Source organism: Nerophis ophidion, linkage group LG03 (assembly GCF_033978795.1).
Source record: "Nerophis ophidion isolate RoL-2023_Sa linkage group LG03, RoL_Noph_v1.0, whole genome shotgun sequence".
Classification (NCBI taxonomy): Eukaryota; Metazoa; Chordata; class Actinopteri; order Syngnathiformes; family Syngnathidae; genus Nerophis; species Nerophis ophidion.
Window position 1 is genome coordinate 42,450,453 of NC_084613.1, and position 20,307 is coordinate 42,470,759.

General features: G+C 40.1%; 1 protein-coding gene across 4 annotated transcripts in view; it reads left to right on the forward strand.

Annotated features, from left to right (window-relative positions):
- The first annotated feature begins 9,432 nt into the window (after positions 1 to 9,432).
- LOC133549610 (ryanodine receptor 3-like) overlaps positions 9,433 to 20,307 on the forward strand; it is a 373,912-nt gene continuing 363,037 nt past the window's right edge. For all 4 annotated transcript variants that reach the window (XM_061895194.1, XM_061895196.1, XM_061895195.1 and 1 more), the window contains exon 1: positions 9,433 to 9,689. In XM_061895194.1, the coding sequence (XP_061751178.1) occupies positions 9,642 to 9,689 (48 nt within the window). In that variant the 5' untranslated portion in view covers positions 9,433 to 9,641. The remainder of the gene's footprint in view (positions 9,690 to 20,307) is intronic.

Sequence of the window (20,307 nt, forward strand, 5' to 3'; positions counted from 1 at the left end):
GGGTACAAGCGTCCGCATTACTGAAGACGCTGCACCGATCCGCCTGTCGATCTCACGATCCACTCTTCCCTCACTCGTGAACAAGACTCCGAGGTACTTGAACTCCTCCACTTAGGGCAAGATCTCCTCCCCAACCCCACTACACCCTTTTCCGGGCGAGAACCATGGACTCGGACATGGAGGTGCTGATTCTCATCCCAGTCGCTTCACTCTCGGCTGCGAACCGATCCAGTGATAGTTGAAGATCTTGGCCATCAGCCATCAGGACCACATCATCTGCAAAAAGCAGAGACCTAATCCTGCAACCACCAAAGCAGATACCCTCAATGCCATGACTGCGCCTAAAAATTATGTCCATAAAAGTTATGAACAGAATCGGTGACAAAGGGCAGCCATGGCGGAGTCCGACCCTCATTGAAAACGCCTCCGACTTACTGCTGGCAATGCGGCCCAAGCTCTGACACTGATCGTACAGGGAGCGGAACGCCAAAATAAGACAGTCCGTTACCCCATACTCTCTGAGCACTCCGCACAGGACTTCCCGGGGTTCACGGTCAAATGCCTTCTCCAAGTCTACAAAGCACATATAGACTGGTAGGGAAAACTCCCATGCACCCTCAAGGACCCCACGATAGTTGGAACACACCCTCCGGTTCCACTTCTTAAAGAGAGGAACCACCACCCCGGTCTGCCAATCCAGAGGTACTGCCCCCAATGTCCACGTGATGTTGAAGAGTCTTGTCAACCAAGACAGCCCCACAACATCCAAACCCTTAAGGAACTCCGGGCGGGTCTCTTCCACCCCCGGGGCCTTTCCACCGAGGAGTTTTTTAACTACCTCGGCAACCTCAGCCCCAGAAATAGGAGAGCCCACCACAGATTCCCCAGGCACTGCTTCCTCATAGGAAGATGTGCTCGTAGGATTGAGGAGGTCTTCAAAGTATTCCCTCCAATGATCCACAACATCCGCAGTCCAGGTCAGCAGAACACCATCCCCACCATACACGGTGTTGACACTGCACTGCTTCCCTTTCCTGAAGGGGCGGATGGTGGTCCAGAATTGCTTCGAAGCTGTCCGGAAGTTGTTTTCCATGGCTTCCCCGAACTCTTCCCATGTCCGAGTTTTTGCCTCCGCGACCGCTGAAGCCGCACACCGCTTGGCCCGTCAGTACCTGTCTGCTGCCTCCGGAGTCCTATGAGCCAAAAGAGCCCAATGCCTGACGGCATCCCTCACCGCTAATGTCCACCAGCGGGTTCTAGGATTACCGCCACGACAGGCACCAACCACCTTAAAGCCACAGCTCCAATCGGCCGCCTCGACAATAGAGGTACGGAACATAGTCCACTCAGACTCAATGTCCAGCGCCTCCCTCGTGACATGTTCAAAGTTCTTCTGTAGGTGGGAATTGAAACTCTCTCTGAAAGGAGACTTTGCCAGATGTTCCCAGCAAACCCTCACAATGCGTTTGGGCCTGCCAGATCTGTCCGGCATCCTCCCCCACCATCGCAGCCAACTTACCACCAGGTGGTGATCGGTAGAAAGCTCCGCCCCTCTCTTCACCCGAGTGTCCAAAACATGAGGCCGCAAATCCGATGACACAACTACAAAGTCGATCATGGAACTGCGGCCTAGGGTGACCTGGTGCCAAGTGCACATATGGACACCCTCATGTTTGAACATGGTGTTTGTTATGGAAAATCTGTGACGAGCACAAAAAGTCCAATAACAAAACACCACTCGGGGTCAGATCCGGGTGACCATTCTTCCAAATCACGCCTCTCCAGGTTTCACTGTCGTTGCCAACATGAGCGTTTAAGTCCCCCAGTAGAACGAGGGAATCACCCGGGGGAGCACTCTCGAGTACTCCCTTGAGTGAATCCAAAAAGGGTGGATAACCTGAGCTGCTGTTTGGCGCGTAAGCACAAACAACAGTCAGGACCCATCCCCCTACGCGAAGGCGGAGGGAGGCTACCCTCTCGTCCACCGGGTTGAAATCCAACGTGCAGGCTTTGAGCCGGGGGACAACAAGAATTGCCACCCCAGCCCGTCGCCTCTCACTGCCGGCAACGCCAGAGTGGAAGAGAGTCCAGCCCCTCTCAAGACAACTGGTTCCAGAGCCCTTGCAACGTGTCGAAGTGAGTCCGACTATATCTAGCCGGATCTTCTCCACTTCGCGCACTAGCTCAGGCTCCTTCCTTCCCAGCGAGGTGACGTTCCACGTCCCAAGAGCTAGTTTATGTAGCCAAGGATCGGACCGCCAAATGCCCTGCCTTCGGCTGCCTCCCAGCTCATATCACACCCGACCTCTATGGCCCCTGCTATGGGTGGTGAGCCCAATGGAGGGGGGACCAATGTTGCCTCTTCGGGCTGTGCCCGGCCGGGCTCCATGGCTACAGGCCCGGCCACCAGGCGCTTGCTATCGTGCCCCACCTCCAGGCCTGGCTCCAGAGGGGGGCCCCGGTGACCCGCGTCCGGGTGAGGGTAATGTGGGTCCTTTGTTAGTGTTCTTTATAGAGGTCTTCGAGCTGCTCTTTGTCTGATCCCTCACCTAGGAACCAGTCTGCCTTGGGAGACCCTACCAGTGGCATAAAGCCCCCGGACAACATAGTTCCTTGATTGGGACACACAAACTCCTCTACCACGTTAAGGTGGCAGCTCAGAGAGGAGCGCATATTTGTAACAGTGTTAAAGTTGTTTATACGGCCACTTTCAGTATGACCTGTATGGCTGTTGATCAAGAATGCCTTGATTGACAATCTAACCACTACCTCGCTCTCTCTCCCTCTCTGTCTCTGCCCCTCCTTCACAAATGTTGGTTTTGTGTGGAGTTTGATGTCCTCCCCGTGACTGCGTTGGTTCCCTCCGGGTACCCCGGCTTCTACCGCTTGTCCCTTTTTGGGATCGCGGGGGATGCTGGAGCCTATCTCAGCTGCATTCGGGCGGGAGGCGGAGTACACTCTGGACAAGTCGCCATTTCATCGCTGGGCCAACACAGATAGACGGACAACATTCACACTCACATTAACACACTAGAGGCCGTGAGGTGAACCCGTTTTTCGTATCATCTCGTTCCCAAGTCTGGGCACTAAATCATTTTTGGTTCTTAAAAAACACATTTTGGTTTTCAATGTCCACTGGACATGCAGGCAATTTTTTCAAATTAGTGTTTAAATTCGGGACTATTTTTTGCTTGGCGTAACAATATTTTCGTCTCAAGGGGTTACGTTTTTGTCACGTGCTTCACAGTCGACCAATCGGGTAGCCGCACAGATTCAAGATGGCGATGTCAACAACATCTGGCGGTAAAGAGGAAAATACTCTAAAACAGCTAAAACACCTTTAAAAAGTTCGAAAAAACAGCAACAAAATATGCTACAAAATGTTACGTCTGTTAGGAATAAAGAGGTGAATGAGTTCACTACCAGAAGGTGGGACACTTACAGGAATTGTTTAAAACGGTGGCTTTGCTGTGATGGCGAGTCTCATAAAGTAGCCGAGACATTTAAATCCTGTATCGATGTTGAATTTAAAGATATTCCGGGTTACGCTGGGCTTCACCCGACTGGTTCATTGATAAGAAGCGTATGGATTGCGGGTCAAGACAAGTTTGTGGCATCGGACAATGCTTCGGACTCGACAAGAGGCATTCCAAAGAAAAAACTAAGATCGAAGACGGGCCTGCCTATCGGTTCTGCTGGCCCTGTGCTCACTGCCATTTGTATCATTTGCAAGAAAACGGACAAGAGAATTACCGTGGGAGGCAACCGGCAGAAGGAACATTTTTCACAGGCAGAAACGCTTTCAGCAGGTAAACACACACTCTACACGTAGCACTTACACACATACAAACCATTCATCCATCCATTTTCTACCGCGTATTCCCTTCGGGGGCGCTGGAGCCTATTTCAGCTACAATCTGGCGAAAGGCGGGGTACACCCTGGACAAGTCGCCCAACACAGATAGACAGACAACATTCACACTGAAATTCACACACTAGGACCAATTTAGTGTTTCCAATCAACCTTTCCCCAGGTGCACGTCTTTGGAGGTGGGAGGAAGCCGCCGGAGGGAACCCACGCAGTCACGGGGAGGACATGCAAACTCCACACAGAATGATCCTGAGCCCGGGATTGAACTCAGGACTACTCAGGACTTTCGTATTGCGTCCCACCGTGCTGCCTATTTAATCATCTTATTTTTAGGCCAGTTGATGAACGCTGCCAGGATAAAGCAAGACAGTAGTATTCTCTTGCATATTAAAGACAGAGACTGTGTGGCCATGGAAGTGCTGTACCACAAGTCCTGTTCCAGACAGTACACCAGGTTCATGACAAAGTCTGATGTAGCAGTTACTGGAACCGCAGATGAAGAAGTGGGAGTTATTAAAATGCATTATCAATTATATACACACCATAAATTACAATTCATAATGCAGCTGAGACAGGCTCCAGCACCCCCCGCGACCCCGAACGGAACAAGCGGTAGTAAATGGATGGATGGATTATAGATGCATGACAGATACAGTGTCAATAATTATGAAATTAATATAGAATAAATACAAGTGTCAGTTTTAGAAATTGGACTTTTCTGTGATATTACATTTGTTTTAGATGTACTTGTAAAGGCTGTTTGTATGTAGCTACAATCTTGACTGCATACCTTTTGGCACATATTAAGTGTGTCTGTGTGTGTGTGTGTGTTTCTTTTTCTTTTCAGAAGTGAACCAACCTTTGATCCCAGCAACAACATATTCTGCGATATGATCATCTGCCGAAGGATAATTGTTAATCAGGAGGTGCTGAGAATGAAGCAGCTACGACGAATGCTTTTAAATACGATGAAAGAACATGAAGATTGTGATGCTTCAAACTACAGGTAACAACAGAAGCTTTTTTTTGGCAGCGATGTAAAACACTTTTATGCTGGAAAAGATCAAAAGAATAATAAATAATTTGAAAAAAGGCTTTGATAATATATTTAAACTACTAATACTTTTCAATACAAATATATCTTTATTTACACCCTTGTGCTCCTCTTTCCCTGTGTCCTTATGTTGCAGGCAGGATAAATTAATGAGAAGACTGACTCTGGACTTTCCCCAACTGGTGTTTTTCTTCATGGGACACAGTTGTCATTCTAGACCAGGGGTCACCAACGCGGTGCCCATGGGCACCAGGTAGCTTGTAAGGACCAGATGAGCAGCCTGCTGGCCTGTTCTAAAAATAGCTCAAATAGCAGCACTTACCAGTAAGCTGCCTCTATTTTTTTAAATTGTATTTATTTACTAACAAGCTAGTCTCGCTTTGCTCGAGATTTTTAATTCTAAGAGAGACAAAACTGAAATAGAATTTGAAAATCCAAGAAAATTTTTTAAAGACTTGGTCTTCACTTGTTTGAATAAATTCATAATTTTTTTTAACTTTGCTTCTTATAACTTTCAGAAAGACAATTTTAGAGAAAAAAATACAACCTTAAAAATGATTCTAGGCATTTTAAACACATGTACCTTTTTACCTTTTAAATTCCTTCCCCTTCTTTCCTGACAATTTAAATCAATGTTCAAGTAATTTTTTTTTAATTGTAAAGAATAATACATACATTTTCATTTAATTCTTCATTTTAGCTTCTGTTTTTTTGACAAAGAATATTTGTGAAATATTTCTTCAAATTTATTATGATTAAAATAAAATAAAAATATTCTGGCAAATCTAGAAAAATCTGTAGAATCAAATTTAAATCTTATTTCAAAGTCTTTTGAATTTCTTTTAAAATTTTTGTTCTGGAAAATCTAGAAGAAATAATGATTTGTCTTTGTTAGCAATATAGCTTGTATATATAAATTTGTTATAAAGTGCAGATTGGATTATAAACTATTTAAAACATGTCATCAAAATTCTAAAATTAATCTTAATCAGGAAAAATTACTAATGATGTTCCATAAATTGTTTTTTAAATTTTTTCAGAAAAATTCAAATTAGCTAGTTTTTCTCCCTTATTTTTTTCGGTCGAATTTTCAATTTCAAAGAGTCGAAATTGAAGATAAATTATGTTTCAAAATTTCATTTTCATTTTTTTCGTGTTTTTCTCCTCTTTTAAACCGTTCAATTAAGTGTTTTTTTTTTCATCATTTATTCTCTACAAAAAACCTTCAGCAAAAGGAAAAAAAATGTACGACGGAATGACAGACAGAAATACCCTTTTTTTTAATATATATATATATAGATGTATTTATTAAAGGTAAATTGAGCAAATTGGCTATTTCTGACAATTTATTTAAATGTGCATCAAACTGGTAGCCCTATGCATTAATCAGTACCCAAGAAGTAGCTCTTGGTTTCAAAAAGGTTGGTGACCCCTGGTCTAGACACTATAGCCTTGCCCAACTACAACTACTAGAGGGCAGAGACAAAATCCCGGTTGGATTCTCGAAAAAGACTCCTACAATATTGACTTTGAGGAGGAGACACTGTCAGGTCGTGGAAGTACTCGCCATACGAATGGCGTACTTGTCTGCATTTACACATCTGGGAAGCAGTTTTGAATTGGACCAGTCAACATTTGATGTGCTGAGGAAATATGTGTGCCACCTGTATGGCCAATCATCTGCAGAAAATGTCAACGCTGCAAGGTACAGAGCACTCTGCATGGCATCATCAACTTTGCCAGAACTCTCAATGTCCCCTACAAGTGACGCCCTGCACCAACACTGCAAAAAGGCAAACTACCAGGCTGCAATAATGAGATTATCTCAAAGGTATAATGTCTGCTCCTTCACCCAATGTAAATGGATGGCACATTGAGGATGGATGGTTAATAGTTACATGGATGACTACAAATCCTGCCCCTTATTATGTGTTAAAGGTAGTCTACTGCAGCTGCAAGCACAACAAATGTGAGACAGGAAGATGTTCCTGTATGTCTGCAAGACTGTCCTGTACTGATTTGTGTCGCTGCCAAAATCGTGCCAATATTTCCATGGAAACAGAGGATAAAAGCACTTGGGAAGATGGCTCTGATGATAGTGATAGCTAAGAGATGAACAATGTCGCCCTTGTTCAGAATACGCAAAGTCACACTTAATCGGTAAGTTCTCAAATAAAAATTTGAGTTTTTGTCACATTTGAGAAATATCCGGGCTTCACGGTGGAAGAGGGGTTAGTGCGTCTGCCTCAGAATACAAAGATCCTCCAGTCCTGGGTTCAAATCCAGGCTCGGGATCTTTCTGTGTGGAGTTTGCATGTCCTCCCCGTGAATGCGTGGGTTCCCTCCGGGTACTCTGGCTTCCTCCCACTTCCAAAGACATGCACCTGGGGATAGGTTGATTGGCAACACTAAATTGGCCCTAGTGTGTGAATGTGAGTGTGTCTATCTGTGTTGGCCCTGTGATGAGGTGGCGACTTGTCCAGGGTGAAACCCACCTTCCGCCCGATTGTAGCTGAGATAGGCGCCAGCGACCCCCGCCACCCCAAAAGGGAATAAGCGGTAGAAAATTGATGAATGGATTGAGAAATATCCCTCAGAGTATTTTACTATTTCTTTTCTTTTTTAGTTACTTAAGTTGAATACTTTAAAAATAGAATGTGAGGTTACAGTGCACTTGACCTAAAAAAAAATATAATAATCATAGTTTGAGCTTGTGCCAAATTTGAGGAAAAGCCATCAAAGAATTCTTGAGATATGGCTTTAACAATGCGCTAAGACAAAATAACAAAACAAACAACAACAACAAAAAAACAAGACCTGCTGTGACATCAACACATTGTTTTGTTCATGTAAATATTGTTTTATACCAGAGTGTGTACAGATTCTAAACTGTAATGCAGTTTTTGTTGTATTTTCATTTTTCGGCATTATTCAACATTTTGATTGTTGTCAGCCATTTTTAGGCAAAGTGTTCTTTATTGTATTTTATTTTATTATTTACTTCCTTTTATAACACAGTGTCTACTGAAATTTTTATTGTATAAAACATTATTGTTAAGCAAAATGTACCATGTTTATGTTCAATTGCACAGGTTGCTATTGACTTACTATGAAGCATTTTTTTTCATTTGTTTTGTATGTTTTATGGTTTAAATTCAAATTAAAGTATACCAATGCTAAAATATTTGTCTCAAATGTTAGGTATATGTATTAATGTCAATTTTTTAGAGAGATTATGTTTACAGAATGAATGTAGATACATTTCCAAGAAAAAACAGCTGCATAAGAGTTTCGTTTTTTTGTAGTTCCTATTTTTATACATTTAAGTCTCTAAAAAAAACACCTATAATAATGTTTTGCAAAAATGCAAAAAAAGAGTAGTGCTCAGACGTGGGAACGAAAATCACTTTTTAGCCACTTTTTCCTGGTTCACCTTATGGCCTACTAGGGCCAATTTAGTGTTGCCAGTCAACCTATCCCCAGGTGCATGTCTTTGGAGGTGAGAGGAAGCCAGAGTACCTGGAGGGAACCCACACAGTCACTGGGAGAACATCATGCAAACTCCACACGGAAATATCCCCAGCCCGGGATTGAACTCAGGACTACTCAGTCTGTGATAATGTCTGAATAACACGTATTCACATTTTGCTATGGATTTCATTGGGTTATTCATGTGTACCTAATGTTGTGACCTGTGAGATCCATCCTTCTTTCCTTATAGCGCTTGTCCTCATTCATCCATCTATTTCTACCGCTTGTCCCTTTTGGGGTCGCGGGGGCTCGCTGGAGCCTATCTCAGCTGCATTCGGGCGGTAGGCGGGGTACGCTCATAAGGAGTGTATATACAGTGTGTCAACAATATCTGTGGCTTTGTAAGTCCCTGCTAAGACACTAGAGGGCAGCATCGCATTTAAAAGGGAGACAGCTCTTTATTGTGACCATGAATACAATTTTGACCATAAGATTGATTTGAATCAAACGTTTCTGACCACAAATATTTGTGATGATTTTACTTTTGTTTATAGTTAACCAGGCATCATTATTGTTCGCGTTCCAAATGCATGAGATTAACAGGAAACAATGTGTGAATTGCATGATAACCTTTAATTAGAGTTCCTCAATAATGTGTTGATATTACAACTAATATCAATAATTCCTCAATAAATGATTTATAAGGTTACTTCTAAACGTCTATTTTCAGGAATGCGTTTTGGTTTCCATCCATCCATCCATTTTCTCACGCTGCATCATTATTATTGGTGGTCTAGACATGTGTGCTATATGTGGTGCTGGTCATCTGATCTTGTTCAGAGAAGCTTCTGCAGGGTGCATTTTGCATGCTTTCTGAAAACAAAACAAGACAACATACCCCTTAGTTTGACTATGTCAGAATATGCTTGCATTTACGCGCTCTGCCTGTGACGTCACAGATGTGTCAGTGCGTCTCTTCTCTTCCACGCCGTCCACAGTCGCGCGAGCCGAGCCAGCAGCATCAGCAGCAGCAGCAGCAGCAGCAGCAGCAGCAGTGTAGCATCCTTTCTCCGCACGCCCAACTCCCCCTTCCTCCTTCTTCCTCCTCCTCCCGGGGCCACGGGTGAAGGAGGCTCGTGCTGTGGTCTTTGGCTGGCAGCCTCGCCGCTGTATGGCTGTGGATTAGCTGTATGCTCACATCGACAAGGGATAGGAGACAGCGCCTCAGTGCGCTCATTTGCAGCCATGGCTGAAGGCGGAGAAGGAGAGGATGAGATCCAGTTCCTCAGAACTGTGAGTACATGTTTGCTAAATCGTTGCTCTGCACACTCTTTGCCATCACCATCATCATCATCATCGTTATCATCATCATCATCATCCCATGCAAGGGTGGTTGTGTACCAACTGTCAAGTGGGAATCTCATAACATTTGAGAACCTGATCTTCAAGGCAGTGATAGTACTGCCTCATTGTTTGGAAACCATCTCATCTATTTTGTCACTGCAAGTTGAGTCCATCACTTCATGAATTATATTTTCCTTATTTATTAACATACACACATGTGTAGTAACTTCATTGATATTACAGAGGTATATTGTTATCTATACTGTAAATCACGCCACTAACAATCTAATTCAATTTTCAGATGTATTTTAGAGCTTGTACACATACTAATACACATCATTTTTAAATTGATGTTTTTTGTCGTGATTGTAGTTTTCACTGAACTGCATCACTTTGACAGGAGTTTGTAATGTGTAAGGGCTTACATAAAACATTACAATAGAAACTTTTGCAATGGTGTTGTTTCAAGTCATTTAGTAAAGGGGCAAATACTACCAACACCCTTTCTTTCTTTGTGTGTTTTGTCAGTCAAAACTGAACACTTGAGTGTTGTTATGTTGAGTGTTATGGCCAGACAGTTGCCTCAGGCTTGCTTTGTGCAGCAATAGCAAAGGTTGACATTTAACTAAACATAGCAAGATTTAATAAAATCTACGCTATGTTGTTCCTCCACAGTCCCGATCGTAGAAATTTGGTATAAAAGACGCCAATTAATTATTACACAGTTTATAGGCTGTCCTGCTTAATAGCAGTTACAAGACAAATTCTGTCATAATAGTGTAAGAAGACAAATAAACAGACATGATGGAGGCCTAAGTCATGTTACTGCAAGTTTTCCCCCAGTTCTCCACTAAGAAACTTTAAATCTGATGTCTGTTTTCAAATTTTCTAGTGTTCTACCTAACATGTAACTGTTAAAATGTTAACAGGCATGTGAGAGCCCCATAGCACAGCCTTTAGACATGAGCCACGTACGTGATGGAGTCTTCAATGTGTAGTCTTTGCGCTTTCCTTCCCCCAAGAACAGCCATGATCTTTTCAAATGTTTCTTCTTGCTGGATGTCTGTTACCTCCCTGTTCGGTTGTCTCGCAGCCTCTCAACCTATTAACCGCAGTGCATAGAGGTCGCCACAGCAGCATGCCTCCTGCTCCTAAAAGAAGCTGACATTTCAGCGCTACTACCGCTTCTTTCGGAGAGAGAACATAAATGCCATCATTTCACAATCATAATAATAGTTTTTTAGGCTAGCCTATTTTTGGATTTGGGGCTTTTGGGTCAGCCAATTAGCAGGTGAAAAAGCGTGTGCGTTCATGTGTGTGTGTGTTGAATGCAAATGTGGAGCTTTATGGTGCAGTCAGGCTGCACCAGACGTGCCACAGCAAAACAGAAATCATTCATCAGTCCTACCCAAGCTTGGTTGACCACACACATGATTATTTATGTAGCGTACACGACTGAAGTAATTCCTGCAGAAATACATGGTCAACTTGGATACATGTACGGTTGTACAAACACATCAACTCACATTCAGTAGACTGTATTTACTGTTTGACAGGGAGAATCAAATAAAATGCTTTGGGGGACACATTTCCAGAAAGCTAAGGAGAGGGGGCCAGACTCCCCCTCTCAGTATTAATCTTATATTTGGTTTGTGCAGCCCTTTGAGACACTAGTGATTTAGGGCTATATAAGTAAACATTGATTGATTGATTGATATTCCAGGGGGAACCAGCGTCCTCCTCAGCAGACATTTGAATTTGGTCAATATTGTCAGAGTTACAGGATATCTCTACCTTCTGCAAAAAAAAAAACTATATTTAAAGATCATCACTATCGCAGCACTTGAGTATTTTTGAGAAACTCCTGCAGAAATTTGAATCTCTCACCAGTTGAATAGCCTGAATGATGAGAAAAAGAAGCACTAAAGTGGAACCTTATGGAACACTACTAATTTAATTAAATATGTTGAAAAATTACTCCTGGCTGCATACGAAGTAAACAAGCTACAGCAACAACTTTATTTAAGTTTTCAGTTTATTTCGAACATGCATACGATACAATGTAATGCATCACATATTTCTAGTTATTTCATTACAGCATGTCCGAAAAGGAGTAGGAAGAAGCAGAGCTTGTTTAATCCTACCCCTTTTCATATCACAGCAATTTTAGTCATACATCTTTGTTCTCTGTTTGTAACAGAACAGTGAATAAATAAATAATGAAAAAGTAAAATACCATAAGTAAGTAAACAAATATTAAATACATAAATAATCCATCCATCCATCCATTTTCAAATGCTTGTCCCGTTCGGAGTCGTGGGACTGCTGAATACTATCTCAGCTGCATTTGTATCCAAAAAAAAAAAAAAAAAGGTTCAAGATGTTCATAATATTTGTTCTTCTTTGTACCTTGTGAATACTTGCAGTTTGTACAGTCTCTTGAACTGAATCATGAATGTGAATATAGTGTTTTGTATATTGTTCAGGATTGCTTATTATTTTTATTGGATAGTAGTCTGTTTATTTCAATTGTTAGTTTTTTCCTTTATTACCTCTTGTGTTATTTATTTCACACCATATTTGTTCCCACTACCGCACCTTAAGTTGGAGTCTTTAATCTCGTTGTATGCAAATATAATGACAATAAAGTCCATTCTATTCTATTCTATTCTATTCTCTATTCTATTTTAGTACTTTGTTTGATTTCTTTGCTTATTCCATTACATAAATTAATTCTTCATACGGATATGCTGAAGGTCTTAAGTGTTGTACAAGCATACAAATGTTTTAAATTAGATTTTCCTCTAAGGTTATATTTCTCCTCTTTTGTTGAGAAGAATTGTTGAACAATCCTGGGTAGCAGGTTATAGTTGGTATTGTACATAATTTTAGCTGTTTGCAATTGCACAAAGTCGTTACATTTAAATGGTTTTGATTTGATGAAAAAAGGGTTTGTATGTTCTACATCATGTTTTATTTTAACTGATCTTTTTTGTAACACCGTTAATAAATTAAGTGAATATGTGTAGTTATTTCCCCATATTTCTGCCCAATAACTCAAATATGGTAACACTAGCAAGCAGTAGAGAATATGAAGTGATTTTTGTTCCAGAAAATCATTTGCTTTATTCATTATCGACGTGTTTCTTGCTACTTTATAGTGTATATTTTTTTACATGAGATTTACAGTTCATTTTATCATCTATTATTACACCCAAAAATGTGTTTTCTTTTAACTTTTCAATGTCTACTCCGTCTATTTGTTATTGTGTTTGACTTTCCCTTCTACGGTTACCGAATAGCATTATTTTAGTTTTATACAAATGTTTTGAATTAGATTTTCCTTATATTTTTCTTCTTTTGGTGAGCAGAACTGTTGAACATTCTTAGGTAGCAAGTTATACTTTGCTACGTACATAATGTTAGCTGTTTCCAATTGCACCAAGTCGTTAAATTGAAATGGTTTTGATTTAATAAATAAAAGGTTTGTATGTTCTCTATATCCAACATTATGTGTTATTTTAATTTATCTTTTTTGTGACACCGTTAGTAAATTAAGTGAACATTTGTAGTTATTTCCCCATGTCTCTGCACAATAACTCAAATATTGTAACACTAGCGAGCAGTAGAGAATATGAAGTTATTTTTGATCCAGAACATATTTTGATTTACTCGTTATTGACGTGTTTCTTGCTACTTTATGTTGTATATTTTTTACATGAGATTTCTATTTCATTACACCCAAAAATGTGTTTTCCTTTACCCTTTCAATGTCTACGCCATCTATTCATATTTGTGTTTGACTTTCCCTTCTACTGTTACCAAATAGCATTATATTAGTTTTATTGAGATTCAAAGATAGTCTGTTTTTGTCAAACCATTTTTTTAATTAGTTCATTTCTTCTCTTATTATTTGTATTAGCTTCTGTGTGTTTCAAGAGGTCAATGTTGAAGTTTCCGCATAAGAAAGTTGTTTTTTGACTGATTTCAGTAAAAGTTGCCCTAATCAAATTGTCAAACGTATCAATGATTGACTTAGGTGATCTATATATACGACTAATCAGTACTGTTTTGCTTTTTTCATGACATATTTCAATGGTTATACATTCTAAGATCTTATTCATAGCTAATGACATATTCTTTACCACTTTGTGGTTTAAGTTCTTTATCACGTACATAGCTACTCCCCCTACGTTCTTGCTGGTTCTGCTGACATAATTTGGTTCATATCTTTTTTGGTCAAAATCCATTCCTTTTTTAGTATTCATCCATGTTCCTGAGATAGTGATAACTCTAAAGGGTTTGTTGAAATGTTCTAAAAAATGCTTCACGTCATTGTAGTTTGCACACAAAGTTCTGCTGTTTACAACTTCTGCTGTTTAAATGAATAATCAACAGTTTGTTGTCAATGTTATTGTTTCCATTATATTGTTCATCTTTATTTGAAAAACAATTATTCCTGATATGAAAGAAACAAATTTGGTCTGGATTTATATCTTTATCTAATTCCGGACTATTGTGATGTATGCTGCTGAAGGTTTTCAGTTCCATACATTTGTGTTCACCAATCATTTGTGTTGCTCTATGAATGTCGGTAAGTGTAGATGAATGTGCACCTGAGTAAAGATCTTGTTCGGTAATCTTTTGGAGTGTTGTAATTTTGTAGTTGAATGTCGATGTTTGTTTTACGTCAAACCTCATTATCATTGTTGTTGTGGTTGCTGGGAGTTCTGATATTCGTCCAGATTCTTGATGTCTTTGAGAACTAGGACTCTTGTTTGTGGACTTCCATTTAGCTCTATGTAGATTTTGCAGTTGGCGCTTTAGGTTCCCTGAATTTTCCCCCGTTCCCTTAAGCCGCGTGCTTTCTTGGCGATTTCAGTGTTGTGTTTAGTGAGGTGCTCGTTCATGTACACATTTGTACCCTTCAGCTTTTTTCCCTGTGTCAGGAATGACATTTTGGATTTCCGGTTGGCGAGCTTTACGATAGTGACTGGTGTAGTGGTGTTGACTCTTTTAGTCAGTGAAATGCATGCATCAATGGTGTTAATATCAACATAAATTCCCTTTGATTACAGAAAGTTGACCACTTGTTGCTCTGTTGAAGCAGCGTCCATGTCAGCTGGTTCTCCTCTGTTGTCAACTGCTCTTGCAAAGGATGGAGGTTTGAGGCATAGCCCTGCAATGATGATGTCACTCTGTCATGTAAACTCATCCACTTCCTCTCGGATGTTTTCCAAAACACTGATATTCCCCGGATGGGTGATATCTTGTTGTTGTCCGGCATTGAGCTGTTGTCTCAATGAAACCATCTCCTCCCTTACGTTCTTCAAATCAGTGTTATTTAGTTGCAACTATTACCATTTCAAAGTTCTCCACAACACTGCTGTTGTGGCTGTTGTCTTGCTGCTTGTCATTCGATTGTTGGCGCAATGTCGCATTCTCCTCTTTCAGCCTGTCCACCTCCCGTTTTAATGCTTTATTGTCTTCAATAGATAATTTTAATTTCTTCTCTGAAATTTCTAAATTCCATCATATCATTATGGGATTTTTTCTGTCTTTGACAATCTGTTCTTGAGGATCTGCAACATCTTTTTGTACAGCTTTGATAATCTGTTCTTGGAGATAGTCGACATTGCTTTGTGTCTATTTATATTGTTTTGTAGAGTTCCTACTAACTCTTTTAAGTTCCGTTCCACCCGTGGTAACGCTGTATGGCCTCGTTGATGACTTCTTGTCGTGGTCACGGTTACCTAATTTTTAATTCCTAGTGGTCTGGCAGCTGTGGAGCTCGGTCAATTGGCTATTAAAAACTTGCTCAGCTGTATAGTGGTTACACCTATAATCAACATCTTTATCCAAACGAAGAAGAAGAAGCAAAGTTGTTGTCAGCTTCTGAATAAAGCAGCGGCTCGACAGTGGTTTTTTTCTTTTTTTCTTCCACGTATCTTGCACTGGCCAGAGCTTTGTTAGCCTTACTTGTAGATCACTTGTGTGTTCAGAAGCGTTTTGAAATATGTCCAACTCTTTTGGTTTTGTTGTTTAGCTTTGGATTGCAACGGCTTTAAGCTAACATTTAGCTAGATTTTCATCACCTTCGGTTCGCTTATTTTAGTTGAATCTGTGCTTGCCTTCAGGCAGAGTGGAAGTCAAATTTGACGGTGTGGCGAGGTTGGGAGAGTGGCTGTGCCAGCAACCCGAGGGTTCCTGGTTCGATTCCCACATTTTACCAACCTAGTCACATCCGTTGTGTCCTTGAGCAAGACACTTCACCCTTGCTCCTGATGGGTCTTGGTTAGCGCCTTGCTTGGCAGCTCCTGCCATCACTGTGTGAATGGGTGAATGTGGAAATCGTGTCAAAGCGCTTTGAGTACTTTGAAGGTAGAAAAACGCTATACAAGTATACAGGTAACTCATTTACCACTAAATATGTTAGCAAGCTGTCACAGTCAGTAGTCAGGAAATTAAATTTTTTTTTGTAGATTACTTAGTTATAAAAATGGCATTACAATTTTTTTTATAACTGCCAAAAAGGAGGGAACTTATAGGGGTGCCTTGAGCAATGCATCAATAATGTAAATCGCATGTTTATACCACATTGTTCTACAGTATGTTTGCTAGCAAGTTTAAAATGGCAATGCAATGATCTGCCAATGTGTTTACAGTGGTTCAAGTTCCTCTATACAACATAAGCGATCCATTGTTTTTAGGAATTTGTTGCAAAAATGTTTGTCTCCCAAGTTTTGAGCTAAACATCGTCATTCTCAGGCCGGACTTAGCCCCCTGGCCGTCAGTTGAGAAGCCCGATGTATGAGCTACCTTGTGGTGGCGTTTGTATATAACGACAATACGTTTCTCGCTGGTATCCACATGTCGCCCCTTTATTGGCGTCAAAGCGCTTGATAAAGCAGTTTGCAAACTGCCTCCTCTCTAACAACAAAAAGTAATTTCCCTGGAGTGAAAGCAGAAATGATCCCTGCTGGACCGCTGCCTATACAGCCAACTCTGCAGGAGGAACGGAAAAGAAGAGAGGGAATGCCCGAAGATGACACGGCTGTGGGTAATTTGATGTTGACAGGAAGAGGAACGCTGAGCCAGGCAGCCCGGAGACACACTTCCTCCAAACGATTGCTTATAAAGCTGAATGTGCCACAGGAACCTGTTAAACATCTTATTTGGAAATTGGAGATGCCCGAAGATGCACCAGCAGTGGTTTTATAATGAGCAGTGAATAACAGGAATAGTACTGCAACTTATGGTCATATGAATCAGATTGCTCATTACCCACAAGAACTTCTCTAAATGATTTGGTAGCTGTGCACTGTGCTTTTGCATCATTAGAGTGGACACAGTAGGGAGCAAGAGGGGGGATTGGGAAAAGCCTGCAGTTTGACGATCAGTGCACAAACAAGCTCTCCATTGCAATGATCCCTGTGAGGCAAATACTGTATAACATTTTGGCAACTTACTATCAGTTTGAGTGGGCTTAGCAACTTTGAAAAGGCCAGACTGGTTGTGTGACTAATGTGCTGTGGCAGCGCTTGGCTTGTTTATGTGAAGGCACGGGTCTCAACTTTGCATCCAATGACTGTCAGAGCGGAAATGTAGAGGAATAAAAAATGCAGGAAATAAAAAGAGCTAAAGCGGGTGTCAAGTGTTACATTTGGCAGTGTGTTTCCTCACACTCTCATGCTTCTGTGAATTGTCTCCTTCCTCTCTTACTGACAGTGCTATTTGCGTTGAATTACCCTTTTTATCGCTTTTTTATTTCCCAATTTTCACCACAAACTCTAGAATGCACAAATTGTCCTTCTTAATGCATGAATGTTTTTGGCATTAGCTATTATGAGGGGTGTCCCAATCTGATATTGATATCTGTCTGATAACAACAAAAAAAATAAGTATCGGATGATATCGGCGTGCATCTAAAATCTCTGATATAAGCTCCGATACAAGCTGTCCTTTACTTGTGCAGAGCTGGACATCCAGATGACATCTAAATGTCCTCCAATAAACCCACACCGTTGGTGTTTTTTGTATACTTGTCAAGTACTTTACAAAAGGTAAACAAGTAGGCTCCACCATAGGCCAGTGTTTCTTGGCCACTTTAAACACTATTGTTGTGTCCCAAACCCCCCTAGAGCAGTAGTTCTCAACCTTTTTTCACTGATGTACCCACTGTGAACATTTTTTTAATTCATGTACCACCTAATCGGAGCAAAGCATTTTTGGTTGAAAAAAAGAGATAAAGAAGTAAAATACAGCACTATGTCATCAGTTTCTAAATTTATTAAATTGTATAACAGTGCAAAATATTGCTCATTTGTAGTGGTCTTTCTTGAACTATTTGAAAAAATTAAATATTAAAATAACTAAAAACTTGTTGAAAAATAAACAAGTGATTCATTAATAAATAAAGATTTCTACACATAGAAGTAATGGTAAATGGTTGTACTTGTACAGCGCTTTTCTACCCCTTTTTAAGGAGCCCAAAGCGCTTTGACACTATTTCCACATTCACCCATTCACACACCGATGGCAGGAGCTGCCATGAAAGGCGCTAACCAGGACCCATCAGGAGCAAGGGTGAAGTGTCTTGCTCAAGGACACAACGGACGTGACTAGGATGGTAGAAGGTGGGGATTGAACCAGTAACCCTCAGATTGCTGGCATGGCCACTCTACCAACTTTGCCACGTAAGTAATCATCAACTTAAAGTGCCCTCTTTGGGGATTGTAATAGAGACCCATCTGGATTCATGAACTTAATTCTAAACATTTCTTCACAAAAAAAGAAATCTTTAATGTCAATATTTATGGAACATGTCCATAAAAAAAACTAGCTGTCAACACTGAATATTGCATTGTTGTAATTTTTTTCACAGTTTATGAACTTACTTTTACATTTTGTTGAAGTATTATTCAATAAATATATTTATAAAGGAGTTTTGAATTGTTGCTATTTTTAGAATATTTTTCAAGTACCCCCAGGGGTACATGTACCCCTGGGAGTACTTGAAGGTATGCCAAGGGGTACGTGAGATTTTTTAAAAATAGCAGCAATTCAAAATTCCTTTATAAATATATTTATTGAATAATACTTCAACAAAATGTGAATGTAAGTTCATAAACTTTGAAAAAGAAATACAACAATGCAATATTCAGTGTTGACAGCTAGATTTTTTGTGGACATGTTCCATAAATAATGATGTTAAAGATGTCTTTTCTTGTGAAGAATTGTTTAAAATTAAGTTCATGAATCCAGATGGATCTCTATTACAATCCCCAAAGAGGGCAGGCACATCAAGCTGATGATTGTGTAGACATCTTTATTTATAATTGAATCACTTGTTTATCTTTCAATTTTTTTTTTGTTATTTTTATATCCTTTTTTCAAAATGGTTCAAGAAAGACTACTACAAATACAATATTTTGCACTGCAATTTAATAAATCAGAAACTGATGACATAGTGCTGTATTTTACTTCTTTATCTCTTTTTTTTCAACCAGAAATGCTTTGCTCTGATTAGGGGGTACTTGAATTAAAAAAATGTTCAAAGGGGGTACATCACTGAAAAAAGGTTGAGAAACACTGCCCTAGAGGGCTGGCAAAAAATATCTGTTCCTCTCAGTACTCAGTTGCAATGCACTTTTTTACCACTTTGTGTTAGTAATAATACCAAACACTTTTTCAAATGTTCTTGTAATTACACCATATTTTGGTATATTAGATAGAATCTTTTAGTCCATCTAATATACGGAAAATATGGTCTGATTGCAAGAGCATTTTAAAAATGATATGAATTAGAAGACATAATGAACCTTTTTGAGCAATAATACCAAAGGGACAGAAGAAATCTGGAGCAAAAGTCATTGAGAAGTTTTCCCGTTCTAGGCTATTATTGTATCTTGGGGGGTGTCAAACGCAATCGTACAGGGGGCCAAAATTCAAAGCACACTTTAGATTGCGGCCCGAATAGGATTAATTGAGACTCCCGCCTTCCTCATTTACATACACACATGCAGAGTACAACACACATTGGCAATTAAAAAAGAACATTCATGTTGTCTCCGTGTAAGTCTGCACCAGTTGTAAAGATACAAAGATATTATGTTTCAGTCATCTCTGGTTAATTTTCCTGGTTTGGACAAATTGTGCATGGCAACTGGAGAATGTATTTTTATGTCGACATGTTTTTTTTTTTTTAACGACAAGATATGAAATTCGAATTTTTTTTTTAATTAAAAATATGTTACATGTCACAATTATGTTTTTAAGGGGCCAGAACAGAATACTTTCATTTCATTTTAGTTCAATGGTGAATATTGATTTGCGATTTCAGTATTTTGGGTTACGAGCTCCATCACACAATAAACTAAACTTGTAATCTCAGTTACTATAGTATGAAAGCTTCTCACTCTGAATAATGCATTTGCAATATTACAAAATATACCTGTGAAGTTTACATGTAATAACACTTGTATATAAAAACTGAGCTGCCTTCTAAGGTTAGTGTTCAAGATGTTATCTAATGATTGAAATGGTGATGTGTTCATCCCTGTGAGGA